The sequence below is a fragment of the Ornithorhynchus anatinus genome, chromosome 7 (genome assembly GCF_004115215.2).
Source record: "Ornithorhynchus anatinus isolate Pmale09 chromosome 7, mOrnAna1.pri.v4, whole genome shotgun sequence".
NCBI lineage: Eukaryota > Metazoa > Chordata > Mammalia > Monotremata > Ornithorhynchidae > Ornithorhynchus > Ornithorhynchus anatinus.
In genome coordinates this window covers 48486312-48506330 of record NC_041734.1, presented here as the reverse complement: position 1 = coordinate 48506330, position 20019 = coordinate 48486312, and the positions used below count along the sequence as shown (strand labels likewise).

Sequence of the window (20019 nt, the reverse complement as noted above, 5' to 3'; positions counted from 1 at the left end):
TTCAGACTCAGGGAGTGTTGCACTGACTAGCTGCACATCTTAGTAAAAAGAGCAAAGCTAATGTGATGCCCTTGAGGTCCATCCCAGGGCTTGGAATACTGTGTCAGCTCAGCAGAACCACGTTGAAAGGCCCATTCTGGACTAGTTTCAGAGAAAGTCCAAGGGCTTTAACTGGAGGGCAGCTATGTCATGAAATGTGGAAGATCAGAGAGGTGGGAGGCGGTCCAGGATCACCTTGGTCGACAGGTTCCACGCCCACTGGTTCTACTTTGTTTCTAGACCACCATTCATTCCTTTATTCCATCATATTTACTGAGCACTTACTGTGTGCAGACCACTTTTCTAAGCAGCATGGTGTAGTGGACAGAGCATGAGCCTGGGAGTCAGAAAATCATGGGTTCTAATCCCGGCTCTGCCACTTGTCTGCTGTGTGACCTTGGGCAAGTCACTTCACTTCTCTGGGCCTCAGTTACCTCACCTGTAAAATGGGGATTGAGACAATGAGCCCCTTGTGGGACAGGGACTGTGTTCCACATGATTTGCTCAGTAAAATAAAATTAAATTGTGGTATTTGTTAAGCGCATACTATGTGCAAAGCACTGTTCTAAGCACTGCGGGATGCAAGGTGATCAGGTTGTCCCACGAGAGGCTTACAGTTTTCATCCCTATTTGAAGATGAGGTAACGGAGGCACAGAGAAGTTAAGTGACTTGCCCAAGGACACACAGCTGACTAGCGGCAGAGCCGGGATTAGAACCCATGACCTCTGACTCCCAAGCCCGTGCTCTTTCCACTGAGCCACGCTGCTTCTCTACTGTATGCATAGTACAGTGCCTGGCACAAAGTAAGTGCTTAACAAATACCATCATTATTTACATTATTATTATTGTTACAATATAACAATAAACAGGCACGTTCCCTTCCCACAAAGAATTTACAGTCTATTGGAGGATCAGACCTTCCGTGTGTCCCCAAGTTGGCTCTCACCACCCAGGCATTCTGAAGACAAAACTAAGGACAACTCAGTAAATCAATAAATGACATTTATTGACAACTGTGTGAGAGCACTGTACCAAATGCTTGGGTGAGTATAATATAGCAGAGTGTATATACAATCCTGCCTACGAGAAGCTAACAGTTACAAGAGGAGACAGACGATAAAACAGATTAAAGGTAGGGAAAATGGTGGAGTATAAGGATATGCACGTAAATTCTGTGAGGCTGGGGTGAGTATTAAAGTGCTTAATGGGTATTCAGACGAATGCATAGGTAACGCAGAGGACAGAACAGGTAGGGGAAATGTGGGTTTCACCAGGGGAAGGCTTCTTGGAGAAGATGTGATTTTAGGAGGATTTTGAAGGTGGGGAGAGTGGCGGATATGAAGGGAGAGGGGGTTCCAGGCCAGAAGGAGGATGCAGACAAGGAGTCAGTGGCAGGATAAACGAGACTGAGGTACAGAGAGGTAGTTGGTGTAAGAAGAGCCAAGTGTATGGATTGGGCTGTTGTAGGACATCAGTAAGGTAGGAGGGAGCTGATGGAGTGCCTTATAGCTGATGATAAGGAGTTACTATTTAATGAGGAAATGGATGGACAACCATTAGAAGATCTTGAGGAGTGGGAAGATATGGACAGAATGCTTTTTTAGAAAAATGATCCAGGCAGAAGAGTGAGGTATGGAGTGAGAGAGGATGTAGACAGTCATCATGGAAGCTGATGAAGTAGTCAAGGTGGAAAATGATGAGTGCTTGGATCAGCAGGGTAGCAGTCTGGTTGGAGAGGAAAGCAGCGTGGCCTAGTGGATAGAGCATGGGCCTGGAAGTCAGAAGGACTGGGGTTCTAATCTCAGCTCCACCACTTGTCTGTTTTATGTCCCTGGGTAAGTCATTTTACTTATCTGTCCCCTTGTTACCTCATTTCTAAAGTGGTCATTAGGACTGTGAGCCATGTGGGACATGGACTTTGTCTAACCTGATTGGTTTGTATCTATACCAGAGCTTAATACAATGTCTGGTACATCGTGTCTAACAAATACCATAGGAAAAAAAAGAAAGGCCAGATTCTAGTGAAATTGTGATGGTAGAATCGACAGGATTTCATGACAGATTGAATGTGTGGGTTGAATGAGAGACAGGAGTTAGTATAATGCCAAGGTTACAGACCTGTCAGACGGAAAGGATGACAATGCTGTCTATAGTGATAGGAAAGTCACGGGGAGGATGGGGTTTGAGTGGGAAGATGTGGAGTTCTGTTTTGCACATGGTTAGTGAGGTGTCAGAGGACCATCCAAGAGAACTGTCCCGAAAGACAGAGGAAATGAGAGACTGTTGAGAAGGGGAGAGGTCAGGGCTGGAGTGATAAACTTGAGAATTGTCTGTGTAGAGATGGTAGCTGAAGCTGTGGGAGCAAATGAATTCTCCAAGGGAGTCCAATGGAGAACAGAAAGGGACCCAGAACTGAATTTTAAGAAACCCCCACAGTTCAAAAGTGGAAGGACGAGGGAGAGCCTGCAAAAGAGACTGAGAATAAGCTGTCAGAGAGATAGGAGGAAAACCCGAAGAGGACAATGTCACTAAAACCAAGGTTAGTGTTTCTAGGAGACGGCAGCGGTCCACATTTTTGAAGGCCGATGGAAGGCCAAGCAGGATTAGAAGGGAGCAGTGGACAGTGGATTTGGCTAGTAACTGCCCACCAGTTAAAGCCCTTGGGCTTTCTCTGACACTATTCCAAAGTGGGCCTGTCAACCTGGTTGTGCTGAGCTGACTCAGTAATCCAAGCAGTGGGGTGGGCCTAGAGGCCATCACATTAGCCTTGCTCTTTTTTCTAAAATGTGCAACTGGTCAGTGCAACACTCCCTGAGCCTGAAGATCTGCTGTTAGTTCCGGACCCCTGACCTGGCTAGGCGGGTACCTAGGAGGAGGTCCCAAATGTATACAGAATGAAAGGAGGCTTTCTAGATGTTATCCAATAAACCCTGACCCTGATCTGGCTGTAACAGCACCTAATAGGAGGTTCCTAATTTATACAGCACCAAGGAGGATTTCCAGATATTATCCAATAACTCTTTACCACCACCACCATGAAGAGGGCTGTTTCCATGAAGCGGAAATGCCGAAGCCAGATTGCAGGTGGTTGAGGAGAGAGTTGGAATAGAGCAATTGGAAGCAACAGGTGTAGACAACTTGCTCAAGGAGTTTGGAGAGGAATGGTAGGAGGGAGATGGGGTGATGGGGTCCAGAGAGGGTTTTAATTGGACAGGGGATACGTGGAAATGCTTAAAAGCAGTGGGGAAGGAAAGTCAGCAGTTGAAGATTGCAGTCAGGGAGGGAAAAGAGAGTGAAGGTAGGAAAGGACTGGTCAGGAGTGGAGTCCTGGAGTGGGCCCAAGATCTGGAACAGTGCTTGGCACATACTAAGCGCTTAACAAGTACCATTATTATTATTATGATCTTGGAGTTGCTGACACTTTTACGGGCAGGGAACGTGTCGGCTAATTCCCTTGTATCGTATGCTCCCAAGCACTTAGTACGGTACTCTGCACATAGTTAGCGCCCAATAAATAATGATAATATTAACTGTGGTATTTGTTAAGTGCTTACTATGTGGCAGGCACTGTACCAAGTGCTGGGGTAGATGGAGTAATCGGGTTGGACCAGGTCCCTGTCCCACAAGGGGCTCACAATCTTACTCCCCATTTTACAGATGAGGTAACAGAGGGGCGAAGAGTAAAGTGACTTGCCTGAGGTGACAAAGCAGACAGGTAGAGGAGCTGGGACTAGAACCCAGGTCCTTCTGACTTGCAGGCCCATACGCTCTCCACTAGGCCTTGCTGCATTGATTGATCGATTTATTGATTAGATAGTCACTGTGTCAGGCATGAGTTCAGCATGCCACCTTGGCTTTCACTTTAATGGCATTCATTTAGTCAAGACTATGTCCCTTCAGAACTGGAATATGCCCAGAGGCTTACCTTTCACTTCGGTGGGCCAGTTTTCACTGGGCCACTGTCTGCCAGTGTCTGGAATGATGACGCTGGGCTTCTAACAGAAGCAAAATGCTGCTACCATGTCACGCACATTTTGGGAATCTGATACGCTCCACCAATGTAGACACGGCCTCCTCGGTATTGAAAAGGTGTTGATGCTCATGAAAGTTTTGCAGCTTAGAAGATTGCAGAATTGAGCTCTATCCAACCAGCTCCTCCTGTTACAACTCAGAAAAATCTACTGAGGTTCCGCACTCTCCCCCCTTGACTAATCGGAACAGCATGCACCAAGTTTAATCTTGCCTTTTTAATCTTTATTTCAGCTTTGATTTTTAATTACCTGCTCTCATGTGTCATTTAAAATGGATTTGCTATGCCAAATACTCTCCAAATAAATGACTTTCTCAATTAGCCCTTATGTAATTAGAGGAGGACTCAATTATTTCTAGCATTCTTAATATCAGAGCTTTAGGTAAAAATATGCTTTGGGCACTGTTAGCTTAAAAGCTCCCTACTAGGTTATTTTCATTAAAATGACACTATTTTGGAAGGAGCATTTTATTGGATTCTGCTACAATAGCTGGGCTGTGAGGAATCCATTAATGAGGCCTGAAAGATGTTTATCAGTAAAAGTACCCTATCTCTCTTTTTCATGTGTACAATCAGCATTTGGTATTTATCGTGAAAAGATTACTGATCATTATCACAGATTCTGATTAACAAAATCACTTCTACCAAAAAGAAGTCCATATATTGAACGGGAAGTCTATAATACCCAAATTATTTTCTGCTCCCTTTCTCAAATTAAAAACCCCCAAGAGTCAGATTTTTCAAAAGGATAAGTGATACTATAATTATATTTTTATTTTCAAATCTTAATAGCATTTTGTTCATTATTCCTATCCATCTGATTTTTAACCAGGTATTACAGCACTGTCATATGTCCTAGGTAATTGGATTATTTTTGTGACTTTGCTTTATTGTAACCTTCAAAAATGTTGTTTTTCTTTCCAGTTCACCCTGTAGGGTGTAGCTCATGATTAGGTATTATTCATATTGTTAAGCTTGTCACATGACTGGAGATTTAGACTTTAACAGTTGATTGTTAGGATTTAAGACTTCACATTTGGAAGAGTTTGGGCTGCAGAGATTGTAGGTGCAGAATCTAAGTATTCTCCTTGAAGGCAGAGACCATATCTTGATCACATGACTGCTGTGTGATCTTGGGCAAATCACTTTACTTCTCTCTGCCTCATTTGGAAAATTGGGATCAAGACTGTGAGCCCCAGGTAGGACAGGGACTATATCCAACCCTATTTGCTTGTATCCTCCCCAGCACTTAGTCCAGTGCCTGGCACATAGCAAGTACTAAATAAATACCAATATTATTATTATTATCATATCTACCAAAAAAATCAATCATATTTATTGAGCACTTATTGAATGCAGAGCACTGTAGTAAGTACTTGGGAGAGTACAAAATGATAGAGCTGGAAGATACATTCCCTGCCCACAAGGAGATTACCAACTTCATTATCCGCTCCCAAGCATTTAGTATGGTGCTCTGCACACAGTGAGCACTCAATCAATACCACTGCTCAATCCACTGATAATCAACACAGGCACCATCGACACTGGATTTCTGGCTATGAGAGTAAACTTCATGTTTCTCCTTTCATAGTATATAAAACAGGCCTTCCTTGCTCGTCCCTCCTCTTGGATCACTCTCTACTCTGAGAGACTCTGGGTGGAGTTGGAGTCCAGACTACTGGGCTATTGGAGTTGACGCAGTAGTTCTCTGAAGTTCTTCTTTGCTTTTATAAAAGCCATCTGCTAAAAAGCATTTCCTAAAAATAAATGACATTAAAATAGTTTAATCAAAATGCATTGCTTTTCCTTATTTCTGATGATTGCTCTGCCATTGGAGCATTGTCCTTTTCATAACAACATGACCGTCATCAACCAGTTGATCAACAGTATTTTTGGAATGCTTGCCCTGTGCAGAGCACTGTTTTAAGTCCTTGGCAGAGTATGAAAGAATGAGAAGATAGCATCTCTGCCCTCAAGGAGTTTACAGTCTAGCAGATTGAATTCCCCTAAATAATTCCACGATTCTGATAGCTTTTTGAAGTCTGCTTGTCGCTCCCAAGCCTCACTCTACTTGTTTCCCCCTTCTCTGTCTCGCAACTTTGTCCCCCACACTCATTCTTTACTAATCAGTCTTACAAAATGTTTTTAATATCATTAGGCCACAGAAATTCCATTTTGCCTGGGAAACTTACATTTCCTTTCCCTCATTTCCTAATGCTACCCCACTCTTCTCTCCTTCATTCTTTGTAGTCAGGTCCTTATTCCTGCTGCTCCCTCTGCCACTGAGCTAAGAGAACGCATCTGTTTAAATCAATCTTATTTACTGAGTGCTTACTGTGTGCAGAGCATTCTACAAAGTGCTTGGGAGAGTACAATCTAACTGGGTTGGAAGACACATTTCCTGCCCACAGCTAACTCAACAGTCTTGAGATATTTACTGAGTGCTTACTGTGTGCAGAGCATTCTACAAAATGCTTGGGAGAGTACAATATAACTAGGTTGGGAGACACATCCCCCTGCCCACAACTAACTCAACAGTCTTGAGGGGGAGATAGGCATTAACATAAACAAATAAATTACAGAAAACACATTAGGTGTGAGAGAGGGGTGAATAAAGGGAGCAGATGCATGTGCCAGGGCACTGCAAACGGGAGTGAGAGAAGAGGAAAGGAGGGCTTAGTCAGGGTAGACCTCATGGAGAAGATGTGCCTTCAATAAAGCTTTAAAGGTGGGGAGAAATGGTAGTTGAAGCCATGGAAGAGAATGAACTCTCCAAGGGAGTGGGTATAGAAGGAGAATAAAAGGGGAACCAGACAAATTCAATCAATCATTGGTATTTATTAAGCGCTTAGCTTTTTTGTATATGTATATACTCAAGCACGTACTATATGCCAGGCACTGTCCTAAACAATGGTGTAGATTATTAGACACAATCCATATCCCACATGAAGCTCATAGTCTTAATACCCATTTTCAGATGAGGTAAATGAGCACAGAGAAGTGACAGCAGACACACAGCAGACAAGTGGCAAGGTCAGAATTAGAATGCACGTCTTCTGACTGCAAGGCCCATGATTTAACCACTAGGCCATGCTGGTTCTTCTCGTGTGCAGAGCATTGTACTGAGTGCTTGGGAAAGTACAATACAACAGTTAGTGGTGTGATCACTTCCTACAAAATTTATTTATTTGTATTCATCATTACAAAGTTTATTTCATTTCAATGGGAGCAATTACTATGTGACGGACATTGTACTAAAATGTTGGAAGATACAAGATAATGAGGTTAGACACAGTCCCTGTCCCTCACAGGGCTTACAGTCCCCATTTTACCAACGAGGTAGCTGAGGCACAGATAAGTTAAGTGACTTGCCCAAGGTTACAGAGCAGACAGGTGGCCAAGCTGGGATTGGAACCCATGTCCTTCTGATTTCCAGGCTCATTCTCTTTCCACTAGGCCATGCTGCTTCCTGGATAATATAGACCAAAAGTATCCTATGGTCTCAGTTATCCAGGTATTTCAGGTAAATGTTTTTTGAACTGAATTGTCAAGGTAATTACCTTAATTTTCCATTTCACTTTGCCATGAATAGGGAGAGCCACAGAACCACCCCTTAAGAACAGGTTTCTATCAAAAGGAAACGAAGGAGATGTAGAAAGAAATGCATGTTTAAAATTTCTATTAGGCTCTGGAAAAATACCAGGACATATTTTTAAAATTGATGTAAGTGGATGCCAGACAATCTGGAAGCTGAAGCAGATAAATACTGCTGTGAGGAGGACTGAGTTGCCAAAATAAACCAGGATAGCTAAGGGTAGTGATACAATAAATGGGAATTCAGGAGGTCTGAATTTTACTTGTTTGGCTGGCTAGGGTATTTTTAAAGTGCTCACACAGGGCAGCATGCTGTTCTCTGAGCTGGGGAAGATACAGAGTAATCAGATTGGACCTAATCCCTACTCCACGCAAGGCTCATGACTTAAAAGGGATGCTGACCTTGAGGTCCCAGGGGATCAAAGGCCCTTTATGTACTCAAATGCAGCACCATCTATGGGAGATCACTGATTGATTCTAGGGCCTTGTCATACAGCAGTGTGGTCTCGTGAAAAGAGCACGAGCCTGGAAATCAGAGGGCCTGGGTTCTAATTCTGGCTCTGCAACGTGCCTGCTGTGTGACCTTGGGCAAGTCACTTAACTTCTCCATGCCTGAGTTTCCTCATCTACAAAATGGAGATTCAGTGCTTGTTCTCCCTTCTATAGACTGTGAGCTCTATGTGGGACCTGCTTATCTCGTATCTACCCTAACCTTCAGGACAGTGTTTGACACACAGTTAGCACATAACAAATACCACAATTATCACAGCAGCTTTTCCGCAGGGCTCCACCACACCCTGGCCTCTGTACAAATAAATCCTTCTCTACTCCTGGCTCCTCTACTGACTCATTTATCTTATCTAGTCCACACTATCAGACAATCAATCAATCAGTGCTTTTACTGAGAGCTTTCTGTGTGCTTAGTACTGTACTAAGTGCTTGGGAAAGTACAACAGAGTTAGTAGGCATGATCCCTGCCTACAAGGAGCTTACAGTCTACAGGAGGAGACAGGCATTAAAATACATTAAAAAAGAAATATAATACTGTACACAGTTCTGTAAATAAATGCTGCAGGGCTAGCGTTCTTATCAATTTTACTTGTACTTCACTATTTTTAACGTAATTATTATGTTTGTCAAGGGTTTACTAGGTGTCGAGCGCTATTCTAAGCACTAGGGTAGATGCAAGTTAATGAGGTTGGAAACACAGTCTAAATAGGAGGGAGTAGGAATGATGAATCTCCATTTTACATTGGAGGATACTGAGGCACAGAGAAGTTAAATCACTTGCCCACGGTCTCAAAGCAGGGCCGGGTTAAGAACCCAGGAACTCTGACACCAGTCTTTTCAACTGGACCATGCTACTTCTCTGCTGTTCTCCTTCCTACTTAGACTGGGAGCCCCATGTGGGACCTGATTATGTTGTATCTACCCCAGTGCTTAGTGTCGTGCCTGTCATATAGTTAGTATGCAACAAATACTATTATTATTATTATTTTTAAAAGAAGATTTTAGAGGCCCCACTTCAGGCCCAGATAATGGGTGACCTCTATGGGTTTCAGCCAGGCTTTCCACATCCATTCCCAGAGATCATCTGGGGGACAGGATGGGCCTGAAAATAACCACACGAGGCAGGGCACATGGCTCACTGGAAAAAGCCCGGGCTTGGGAGTCAGAGGTCACGGGTTCTAATCCTGACTCCGCCACCTGTCAACTGTGTGACTTTAGGCAAGTCACTTAACTTCTCGGTGCCTCAGTTACCTCATCTGTAAAATGGAGATTAAGACTGTGAGCCTCACGTGGGGCACCCTGATTACCGATTATCCTGGATCTACCCCAGCGCTTAGAACAGTGCTTGGCACATAGTAAGCACTTCACACATACCAACATTATTATTGAACCAGGATCTATTTTAGTCTGGGGTCCTTTAATCTTGCTTAAGAATGGCTTTATCTTTTAGTATGTGGTGCATCAACAACATATCAAAATCATAACAAAACAGCAGCCTACAAAAACATGCAACAGGACATGGAGATCAAGCGCAGAAACATGCGGGACCAGTTCATTATCAATGGTGCAGAACGCTGTACTAAGCGCTCGGCAGAGAACAAAGTAGTTGATAGGCACGTTCCCTGATGACAACAGACATATTCTAGAGGGATGTCAAAGTTGACGAGATGCAGGGTTCTGCTGAATGGTACAAAACTAAGGATTTTCATTTATCAGTAAAGATGCTCTAAGCCCTAATGCATGTTACTAAGCAACGTTGAAGGCTGTGAATTCATTTATTCAGTTGTATTTATTGAAGGATTACTGTGTGTTTACTGTAGTGTAGTGTACTGTTTCTGTACTAAGTACTTGGAACAACCATCATCGTGGACAAAGACAAAGTTCAACACAAGGGGCAAAAATATTTAGGCCTGCCCTCATTGAAGTTCTTTAAGGAAAGGGGAATCAGCCAGAATGTGGAGACGTGACCTTAGCCCCTATTTTAATGCCATGTCCTCCAGAGTCAAAGCCAGGAAAAATGGAAAAACACCTGGCTATGACGGCATTCCAGCAGAAATCTACAAACATAAAGGAGACCTAATCTTCAGGTTTGGCCAAAAAGGTAAAGAGAGGCCCCATCTTCAAGCTTTCCTTTCACTCAGAAATGGGTGCAGGTAACAAGGAGATGACTGGACCCTCTTTCTGACTTTGGTGAATCCCCCAAAATAACATCCCCATGTTTCATCTAAAAAGAGAATTGGACTGCTCAGGTTTCTAGGGAGAATGGAAGCTAATTCCACAGAATAGGAACTCTGCTAGGAGTAGGATAGAAAGCCAGGGATAGAAAGCCATTTGGTAAAATCTAGAAGCCAATACACTATAATGGACGAAAGATAGAAAACTCAGGGATGATGGCATTAAATCCAGTTGATCTTGGACTGGAAGTGGTGGAAGTATTAATACTTCTGAGTGGTCCTGACCTTCAGAGTCCCATGGCCTTCATGCAGAAGTTTCCTTCTTTCTAGGGTTAGTAGATGATTCAGAGATATAGCAGTCTTGTTTGGAAGCTTCAGCGAAGGGCAAATAAATAATATCTGAAGCTTCCAAATAACGAGCTGGATTCTGATTTGCAAACCTCATGCGTTTGACGTATTTAACTTGTAAACCTCATCTGCTTGAGGCATTTAATTTGCAAACCTCATCTGTTTGACACATTTGTTTAAGTAGCTGGTATTTCAGGTTTCAGAAAGTGCAGTCCTGTTCACAGAAGATGTTTAAGGAAAAGATAGAATCTGCTTCCTTCTTACTGCTTCTCTACAGTCGTGTCCAAAAGAGATTCTTTTGTATACCTTAAAGCTTTTTGAAATGAAATTTTTCAAAGATTCTAAAGTAGAATTCTTCAAAAGTGATTCTTTATAAAAAGTATATTTATGGTCTGCTTTTGTTTACCTTCTCCTGCAAAAGTGCAGGTATCACCTGGTCTTTTGAAAAGCACATATTTACTTTCTGGCACTGAGAAGGGACCCTCTCAGGGTCACACCTGGAGAGTTTCCAGTACTCTACCAGTCTCTTCTAGAGGAGGAAGTACCAAGCAGAGGCCTTCTCATTCCATTCCTAGCTTGGGCAGTGGCTCGCGAGTGGAAGGCAATCTGCTACAAGTCAAAATTCACCCATGCTGGGCAGCAGCGGCATGGGAGAGAGTCAAGAGTGGAGACTTGAGTTTACTGCCCAGAAGGCAGCAATGGTAAACCATTTCCAGTTTTTTACCAAGAAAATTCTATGGATACACTGCCAGAATGATTGCAGATGGAAAGCAGGGCGTTCTGGGAGAGATGTGTCCGAGGTGTCGCTATGGGTCGGAAATGACTCGATGGCATAAGACAAGACTGAGAAGGGAAGAGAATGAATTTGTGTTTCACTGATAAGAAACAAAGCTTAGACTGTTGACCATATTTTCCTTTTGATGTGAACTATATGATCTAAATAAGAATTCTGCTGAGAAGGAAAATTAGTGGCAATTATCTACTAATTAGTTATCTAGTTGGAGGATGATTCAGGCCTTTTTTCTGCCTAGTCCTACATTTTGGGAGATGGGATAGTCTACCTTTTATCAGGGTTTGGAGGCTGTATGATCTCATGGAAAGAGCATGGGGCTGAGGATGAGGAACCCCTGGCTCTAGTCCCAACTCTGTCCTTGCCCTGCTGGGTGTCCCTGGGCAAATCTCTTGTAACTTCTCTGTACCTCAGTTTTCTCACCTGTAAAATGGGGTAAATTACCTACTCTCCCTATCCCTTAGACTGCGAGTTAGACATGGGACAGAGACAAAATCTGATTGATTTATCATGTATTTATCCCAGTACTTTGCATGGAGCTTTAGCATACAGTTAGCACAATTAACACCATTATTCTTATTCTCATTTAGCAATGGTCTTTTGAATAAAAATATAATAGTTATAGAATAGGATACACACCTTAATTTTTCTTTAGTGAGGAAGGAATCAGTATTGTACTCTTCTCCACTGCCTGGACCAATGCAGTCTTCACCTCCTTTCCTTCCTGGGTTTGTCACTGAAGTGGCATGGGCAGGAGAGAGATGGGAGAAGAAGGCTCACTTCTTGCCTCCACAAACTGCCCTCATCCCCAGAGTCCAAGAAGGTTCCTGGCACTGGTGATCTGGAGGTACCTGGTGGGATAAAACTCTTAGCTCATGTCAATAAAATGTCTTCCTAGATACTCTATAGCAATGATTAGACTGTAAGCCTGTTATTGGGCAGGGATTGTCTCTATCTGTTGCCAAATTGTACATTCCAAGCGCTTAGTACAGTGCTCTGCACATAGTAAGCACTCAATAAATACTATTCGATGAATAAATGAATGAACAGTGGCCATGATAACTGTGGGGGGTGCAACAGAGGAGCTGGGACAATTGGGGTCCATGGGCCCTAAAGTTTCCCAAACCTGGAGGAGATAACTGGAGGCTGCCACCCTCCCTTCATTCCACTTCTTTTTCCCGTTGGAGTAGAAGGCTTAATGGATAGAGCACAGGCCTGGGAAGGTCATGAGTTCTAATCCTGGCTCCATCACACATCTGCTGTGTGATCTTGGGCAAGTCACTTCACTTCTCTGGGCCTAGGCTACCTCATCTGCAATATGGGGGTTAAGAATGTGAGCGCTATGTGGGACAGGGATTGTGTCCAACATGACTAACTTGAATCTACCCAAGTGCTTAGAATAGTGCTTGACATATAGTAAGCGCTCAACACGTACCATAGGTATCATTATTATTATTATTACAGAGTGGAGGCAGAGCTAAGACAGAGGGGAAGACAGAAGGGCTTCTTTCTGTGCCTCTTTCCCCCTCTTTTCCTTCTATGGCTGGTCAACCTTCCCTCCCATCCTACAGTTGCACCATAACTACTCCCAACCCTTAGTGCCTGCACAGTTCAGAAACAGCCGGGGAGATGGTGAGGAGAGAAGAGAGGGGACACAATCCAAACCGTCATCATGGCTTCAGGCATTTGTAGGCCACAAGCTTTGGGATCCCAGACACCTTTCTCAATCAATCAGTGGTATTTATTGAGCACTTACTACGTGAACAGCACTGTACTAAATGCTTGGGAAAGTACAGTACAACGGAGTGGGTAGATCTTATTGCAGGCTCTACAACATTGTATTGTGAGAAGCAGCATGGCATAGGCACGGGCTTGTGCGCAGTGCTCTGCACACAGTAAGTGCTCAATAAATGCAACTGAACGAATTAATGAATGAGTCAGAAGGTCCTGGGTTCTAATCCCGGATCTGCCACGTGTCTGCTGTGTGACTTTGGGCAAGTCACTTCACTTCTCTGGGCTTCAGTTATCTCATCTGTAAAATAGGGATTAAGACCATGAGCCACATGTGGGACAGGGACTGGGTCCAACTCGATTTGCTTGTATCCAGCCCAGCTCTTAGCAGAGTCCCTTGCACTTAGTAAGCATTTAACAACTACCATTATCATTATTAGTATTATTAGTAGGCAGGGAATGTGTCTGTTTATTGTTAAATTGTACTCTCCCAATTGCTTAGTACGGTGCTCGGCACACAGTAAGAGCTCAGTAAATACAATTGAATGAATGTGATCCCTGCCCACAAGGAGTTTAGAATCTACAGGGGAGACGGATATTAAAATAGATTAGGGATTGGGAAATTAGTAGAGATATACGCATTAAGTACTGTAGGGCTGTGGTGAGTATCAAAGTCCTTAAGGGATACCCAGACAAGTGCAAAGTTGGCAAAGGAGGGAGGGCGGATGGCGGAAATAAGAGCTTAGTCTGGGAAGGCCTCCTGGAAGGAGGCTTCTTGGAGGAGTGGCCTTTACAGAGGAATAGAAGCTGCTTGTTGTTCCCGAATCCCCTTGCCTCTAGTTTTTCCGTGGTGGACCCAGAGGTTGCTAGAATGTCCCTGGGTGTGGTAGAGATGATCCCCAGCCAAGATATAATCATAGCAGGTGTGGCCCTTGCTGACAAGGCCTCTCCCACAGACCTCAATCCTTAAGGGGTGCCCTGGCATTCGTTCAAGAGTCCCCACCCTGCACCTCTTGACTCCTGCTCTCAGATCTTGAAGTGCTGCAGCTTTCTGTGCAACAGGACCAAGGGGATTGTTGTGCAAGCCTTCCCCTGCTTTTATGTGATGGCAACCCTCCTTTGGCTTCTAATGGATTTCTGAAGTTGGCGTCACTCAGAAAACCCTCTCCCTTCCTGGTATCTATGTGGCAGGGTGCTCTTAGGGCTTGATGCTAAAGGATCAAGAGAAATAGTGAAGATCAGGGTTCAGGCAAAATCCAGGCAGGGCCTAAGGAAGACAAAGAATCTGGTGCTGCAATCATCTTACTAAGCATCTTTGGGCAAGTTACTTTCCCTATCTATGCTTCATCTGTAAAACGAGGATAGCAACACTCATAAGATTATTGCAATGAGAAGCAAATGCAAAGCTTTTGTCCAATCGAAAATGGCAGAGAAAATACCACTTAATAGGAATAGTAATAATCGTCTGCCAAAAGAGAGATTTATTGGCCTGCCAAGGTTTGAAAGGACCATGAAGACAGCATTGCCTCAGTTCTCGAACTTGTTAAGACTGGTGGTTTGGGTAAATGTCTACTGCTGATGTTTACAACCATTTCCTCCAATAAATAATAAGGATAACTTATTCTCTGGTGCTTTCCATATCACTCACCAACTGGAACCAGTCCACAATCTGCTCTAGACAAAAATCCCAAGAAAACTCCCAAAACCTGTTTGTAAATGACATCTGTGAGAACCGATTAAACTTTTGATGATTGCTTCATCCCCTCTATTTTCTCAGGATGAATTTCAAATTTATTCTCGCAAGAAGGTGATGTGGATTTACTTATCAGCTTTAAACAGCTCATTTGGTCTCACCCCAGACCACTCACTCATTAAGGATGAAGACGGAATCATAAATAGAGCCATAATCAAGCCTGATTTAAAGGTAAGCCAAATTATAGCTGAAGATTATAAAGGTATCTCAACCTTTTCCACATTAGGTGCTTATTCCGGGTTTCACTCACTGCTCTGACTTATGACGTGACCTTTGGCAATTCCGCAAACCTTCCCCTTCTCCACTTCATAGTCAGCAAAACTGAGCTAATATCATTATCTTTCATTCAGGTGATTGCAATAGGGGATGCCATTATCTGAAGGAAGCCAAATTCGCACCTAAGGATCAAATGCGACAATTAGGATACTTTTAAGAGTTGGAAAATGCCAACAGCAAACCAGGAAAAGTAGTGACATGCAGCGAGAGGAGAGGGAGTAGATGAATAGAGGCTGTTCGACTTCTTCCTCTTCATTCTCTTTCTCTTCAGCATCAGCCATCGTCGTTGCGATTGTTGCTACCAACCGCTATATTTGAGTCAAACAATGAGTGGTAATTATTGAGTACTTGCTCTGTGCACATAGTTAAGTGAGTTGCCCAAGGTCACACAGAAGACAAGTGGAGGAGCGGTTTTAGAACCCATGACCTCTGACTCCCAGGCCTACCCAACATGGTTAGCCTTTCAAGGTCTCTTCCAATTCTAGGAGACTTCTAGCTCTATGCTCCTTTTTCCTCAATAAAAATGTTATCTGTATATATTAGGGGGAAGAGCATAATTCCTTCCCTTCCCTCCCCTCTCTTCTGTTCCTCCTCTCCTACCCATCTGGGACAGGGACTGGGTCTAACCAGATTTGCTTGTATCTACCTCCAGGTCTAAGTACAGTACCTGGCACATAGTAAGCATTTAACAAATATCACATTTATTATTATTATTACTACTCCCTGTTCAAGGAAGAAATACCTGGCTACCACAGGTCCGGGCTTCTTCTTTGTGTATAAAGGCAATGCTATCCTTTCTGTATGTAAGTTCTTTGAGGGTAGGAATCTTTTTGTGTGTGTGGTATTTGTTAAGCGCTTACTATATAACAGGAACTGTACTCAGCACTGTTGGTAGATTCAAGGTTAGACACAGTACATGTCCCACATGAGGCTTGTAATCTTAATCCCCATTTTACAGAAGAGGTAACTGAGTCAAAGAGAATAATAATGTTGGTATCTGTTAAGTGCTTACTATGTGCAGAGCACTGTTCTAGCGCTGGGGTAGATACAGGGTCAGGTTGTCCCACGTGAGGCTCACAGTTAATCCCCATTTTACAGATGAGGTAACGGAGGCACAGAGAAGTTAAGTGACTTGCCCACAGTCACACAGCTGACAAGTGGCAGAGCCGTGAGTTGAATTCATGACCTCTGACTCCAAAGCCCAGTCTCTTTCCACTGAGCTACGCTAAGTGATTTGCCCAACGTCACACATAGCAGACAAATGGCAGGGCTGGAATTAGAACCCATGTCCTCTGACTGCCAAGCCCGGACTTTTCCATTTGGCTCTGTTGTAGCATACTCTCCCCAGGGCTTAGTATATTCCAGCACTTAGTGTTCAAAACATAGTAAGCGCTTAATAAATACCATAAAAAATACTCTACACACAGAAAACAGTGGATAAATACCACTGATTGAGGGCAGCCCCATTCAGCAATCTAGAGAGCCAAAGAAGATGTGCCAGGAGTTTCTGGGGATATATGCACTCTCCTGTCCTACCTCCACCTCAGCTAATGTTCTGCTCCAGGTTTGTTCTGCCCTGTGGCTCCAGGTAAGCAACTCTGTCCCAAGTCACGGGGAAGGAGAGGGAAGGAGGATGAAAAGAGCGTATTCTCAAATCCACTTCCTTCCTTTCTGTGGGGGAGAGAGGCCAGACTGCACAATGCTAAGTTTCTAAAACAACTAGCAACAAGTAGTTAAATCCCTCAGTTAGAGGTCACAGACCTCTCGCTCAAAGTCACTGCTATAATCTCCTTACTATCTGAAATATTTCTCTGTGTGGAAATGTATTACTGAACTGCTGTAGGTTGAGGTTGGCAGTTCCTACAGATTAAATGAACTGAATGAATGTTTAAAGTTCTGGGCAAGATTTTAGCCCTCTGACACTGGCAAATGGGAAGAATGTGGCAAAAACCCTACCCAATGTTTTGAAAATATTGATTTAGTTGAGAGTCCAAGCTATGCTCCATACTGCATGAGCAGTCAAATTAGAAATGGAGCCCACCCTTTGCTCTCTACTACTTTCTGCCTTTTCAGTAGATCCTCTAGCATAGCATTTTTTTGTGACCGAGAGGACAGTTACATTCACAGTGGTGAACTGGGGTGCCAGAGAGTAGCCCCAAGAAACCTGTAAACATTTGGCCTTCAGCTCTCTCTCCCTGCCCTGCTCCCACTCAACCAATCAATCAAAGGCATTTATTAGCTACTTACTATATGCAAAACACCTTTTTAAGTGCTTCAGACCATAGAAGCACTTGTAGGAACTGTAGGAACTCTGTGACTCAGTTATCTCATCTGTAAAATGGGGATTGAGACTGTGAGACCCACTTGGGACAGGGACTGTGTCCAACCTGATTTGCTTGTATCCATCTCAGGGCTTGGTAAAGTGCCTGGCACATAGAAAGCACTTAACAAATATCGTAATTTTTTTTACAGTACAGTAGAACCTGTAGACCCAATCCCTGCCTTCAAGGACCTAATGATTTAGTGGTACTTTCTGCCCCATTCACTCCACAGAAACTGCACTCTCAAAGGTCACCAATGATTTCCTTCTTGCCAAATCCAATGGCCTCTACTCCACCCAAATCCTTCTCCATCTCTCAGTTGTTTTTGACAATGTGGGCCACTCCCTTCTCCGGAAGACATTATCCTACCTTGGCTTCTCTGACACTGTCCTCTCCTGGTTCTCCTCCTCTCTGGCTGCTCATTCTCAGTCTCTTTCACAAGTTCCTCCTCTGCCTCCCACCCTCTGTGAGAGTTCCTTAAGGGTCAGGACTGGGTCCCCTTCTATTCTCCATCTCACCAATTCCCTTGGCAAACTCATTTGCTCCCACAGCTTCAACTCTATGAGGATGATTCCTGAATCTACATCTCCAGGCCTGATCTCTCTCCTTCTCTTCAGTCTCGCATTTCTTCCTGCCTTCAGGACATCTCCACTTGGATGAAGATGGTTAAAGGTGTGAGAGGAGAGAGCAATTCCCAGGGAGAAGGTTTCATTGTGAGGAGTGTAGGGCATGGTCTGGGAAAAAGCAGGCAAAGAAGACAGATACATAAGAAGAAAACTGAAAACTAACCTTGAAGACAATGGTCAGGTGTTTCGACTTAATGTGGAGGAAAATGGAAGGAAATGGGTCACCAAATATGAGCCAGACAAGGTTTGAGGGAGATAATCTGGGTTGCAGTGTGCAGTATAAACTGAAAAGAGTGGAGGTTGAGAGCAGAGAGACCTTTAAAAAGGATAACACAGTAATCTAATCAAGTGAGTGGATAGAGAAGAAGGGAGATATCTTTGAAATGCTGTAGAAAAAATTAGCAGAATGTGAGGGTAAATAGAGTAAGGCCCTCTTCGTAGGCTTCTGGGATAGGGAGAAATAGTTGAGTTGATAACAGGCATGGAGGTGTTAGGAACAGCAATGGATTTTGGAGGGAAGATGAGATGATCTGAAGGACAGAGGAAATGAGAGATTGGCTAGCAAAAGATATATTGGGTTTGCTGAGTTAGAGTTGGAAGTATATGCATAGAGATGGGAGATTAATCTCCAGGGGAATTAATGAGCTTCATTCACTAAACCTTTGAGAGCCAGTAGAGAGGCCCAGTGATAAACACAAGTTAAAGTGTTAATTTAGTGACTGGAGGGAGCCTCATCACTAGTTTCTCACCTGTTGAGTTCTTAGACTAGATTACCCCAGTTATGGGTTAGTGTTAGAGGCATGAACATTTCCTTTGGCATGCACATTTCCTGAATAAGATGGGGAGGGGAATACCAAAGCAACTGAGAGAATAATAATAGTAATTAAAAAAAACTACCTACAGCTAACTGTAGCTCTTTTGATCTTTTCAGTGCTGATGGCTGGCTTCCCATCAACACTCTGGTAGTCTGAGGAAATCTCCCTTCTTCACTGTGACCTACTTTGTTCACAGAACAACCAGAAAACTCAGAAGTGAAGCATGGTCAAGGGAGGGAGCTTTAGGTCACTATGACTGCCCAGCTATCCAGAGTGATTACAGACCAATCAATAGAGCTATTGTTATTACCACACTATTGGCTGCCATCAGAGATGGCCAACATACTTCAGAGTTTTGCAACTCCAGGCCCCAGTGAAAGCTTGTAATTTTATCTTTATGGAACTCTCATTTTTATGAAAGTGTTTGATCACGTCTCCTCTAAAATCTCCTTACTCTTAAAAGTGTCCCTCAATCTTAATGGCAGCTTTTCTGGTATAATTCTCTTCAGAAAAGCCAAACTGTGTATTATGTCAACTTATTTGTTGGAATGATGGAAATTATTTAACTCTGGGCTCTTATGCCTAGTTGAATGTACAAGTTTTTCTAATTCTCTATAGGGCAGAGTTTAGTTGCTAGAACAGCAGACAGGAGTACTATTTCTAGTCATACAGTCGGAAGCTCCTCTTCCACTTTGGAGTCTCGCCTTTTCAATTTGCAGAATACCACGTTTAGTTGCATATTAATCAGTCAGTCAATCAGACATATTTATTGAATACTTACTGTGTGCAGAGTTGGTAGACTCGTTCCCTGCCCACAGTAAGTTTACAGGCCATTTGCCTCTACTGCTTAATCACCCTATCCCAATTTTTGAGATATATATATTTTTATTTCAGGTAACACATAATGATAAGCAGTGATGCTCAATAAATTTTAATTAATAAATATAATTGATAATTGATATATGAGGGAACCTAAAAATCTTGGTAGGAATCTAGCATCCTTAATCTATT

The 20019-nt window shown here is 43.2% G+C and overlaps 1 protein-coding gene across 1 annotated transcript in view; it reads left to right on the top strand.

Moving 5' to 3' along the window:
* ATP13A4 (ATPase 13A4) overlaps positions 1-20019 on the top strand; it is a 123355-nt gene that overhangs the window by 32462 nt on the left and 70874 nt on the right. Inside the window, exon 3 of the mRNA XM_029069396.2 lies at positions 14995-15141. Coding sequence (XP_028925229.1) covers positions 14995-15141 — 147 coding nt within the window. The remainder of the gene's footprint in view (positions 1-14994; positions 15142-20019) is intronic.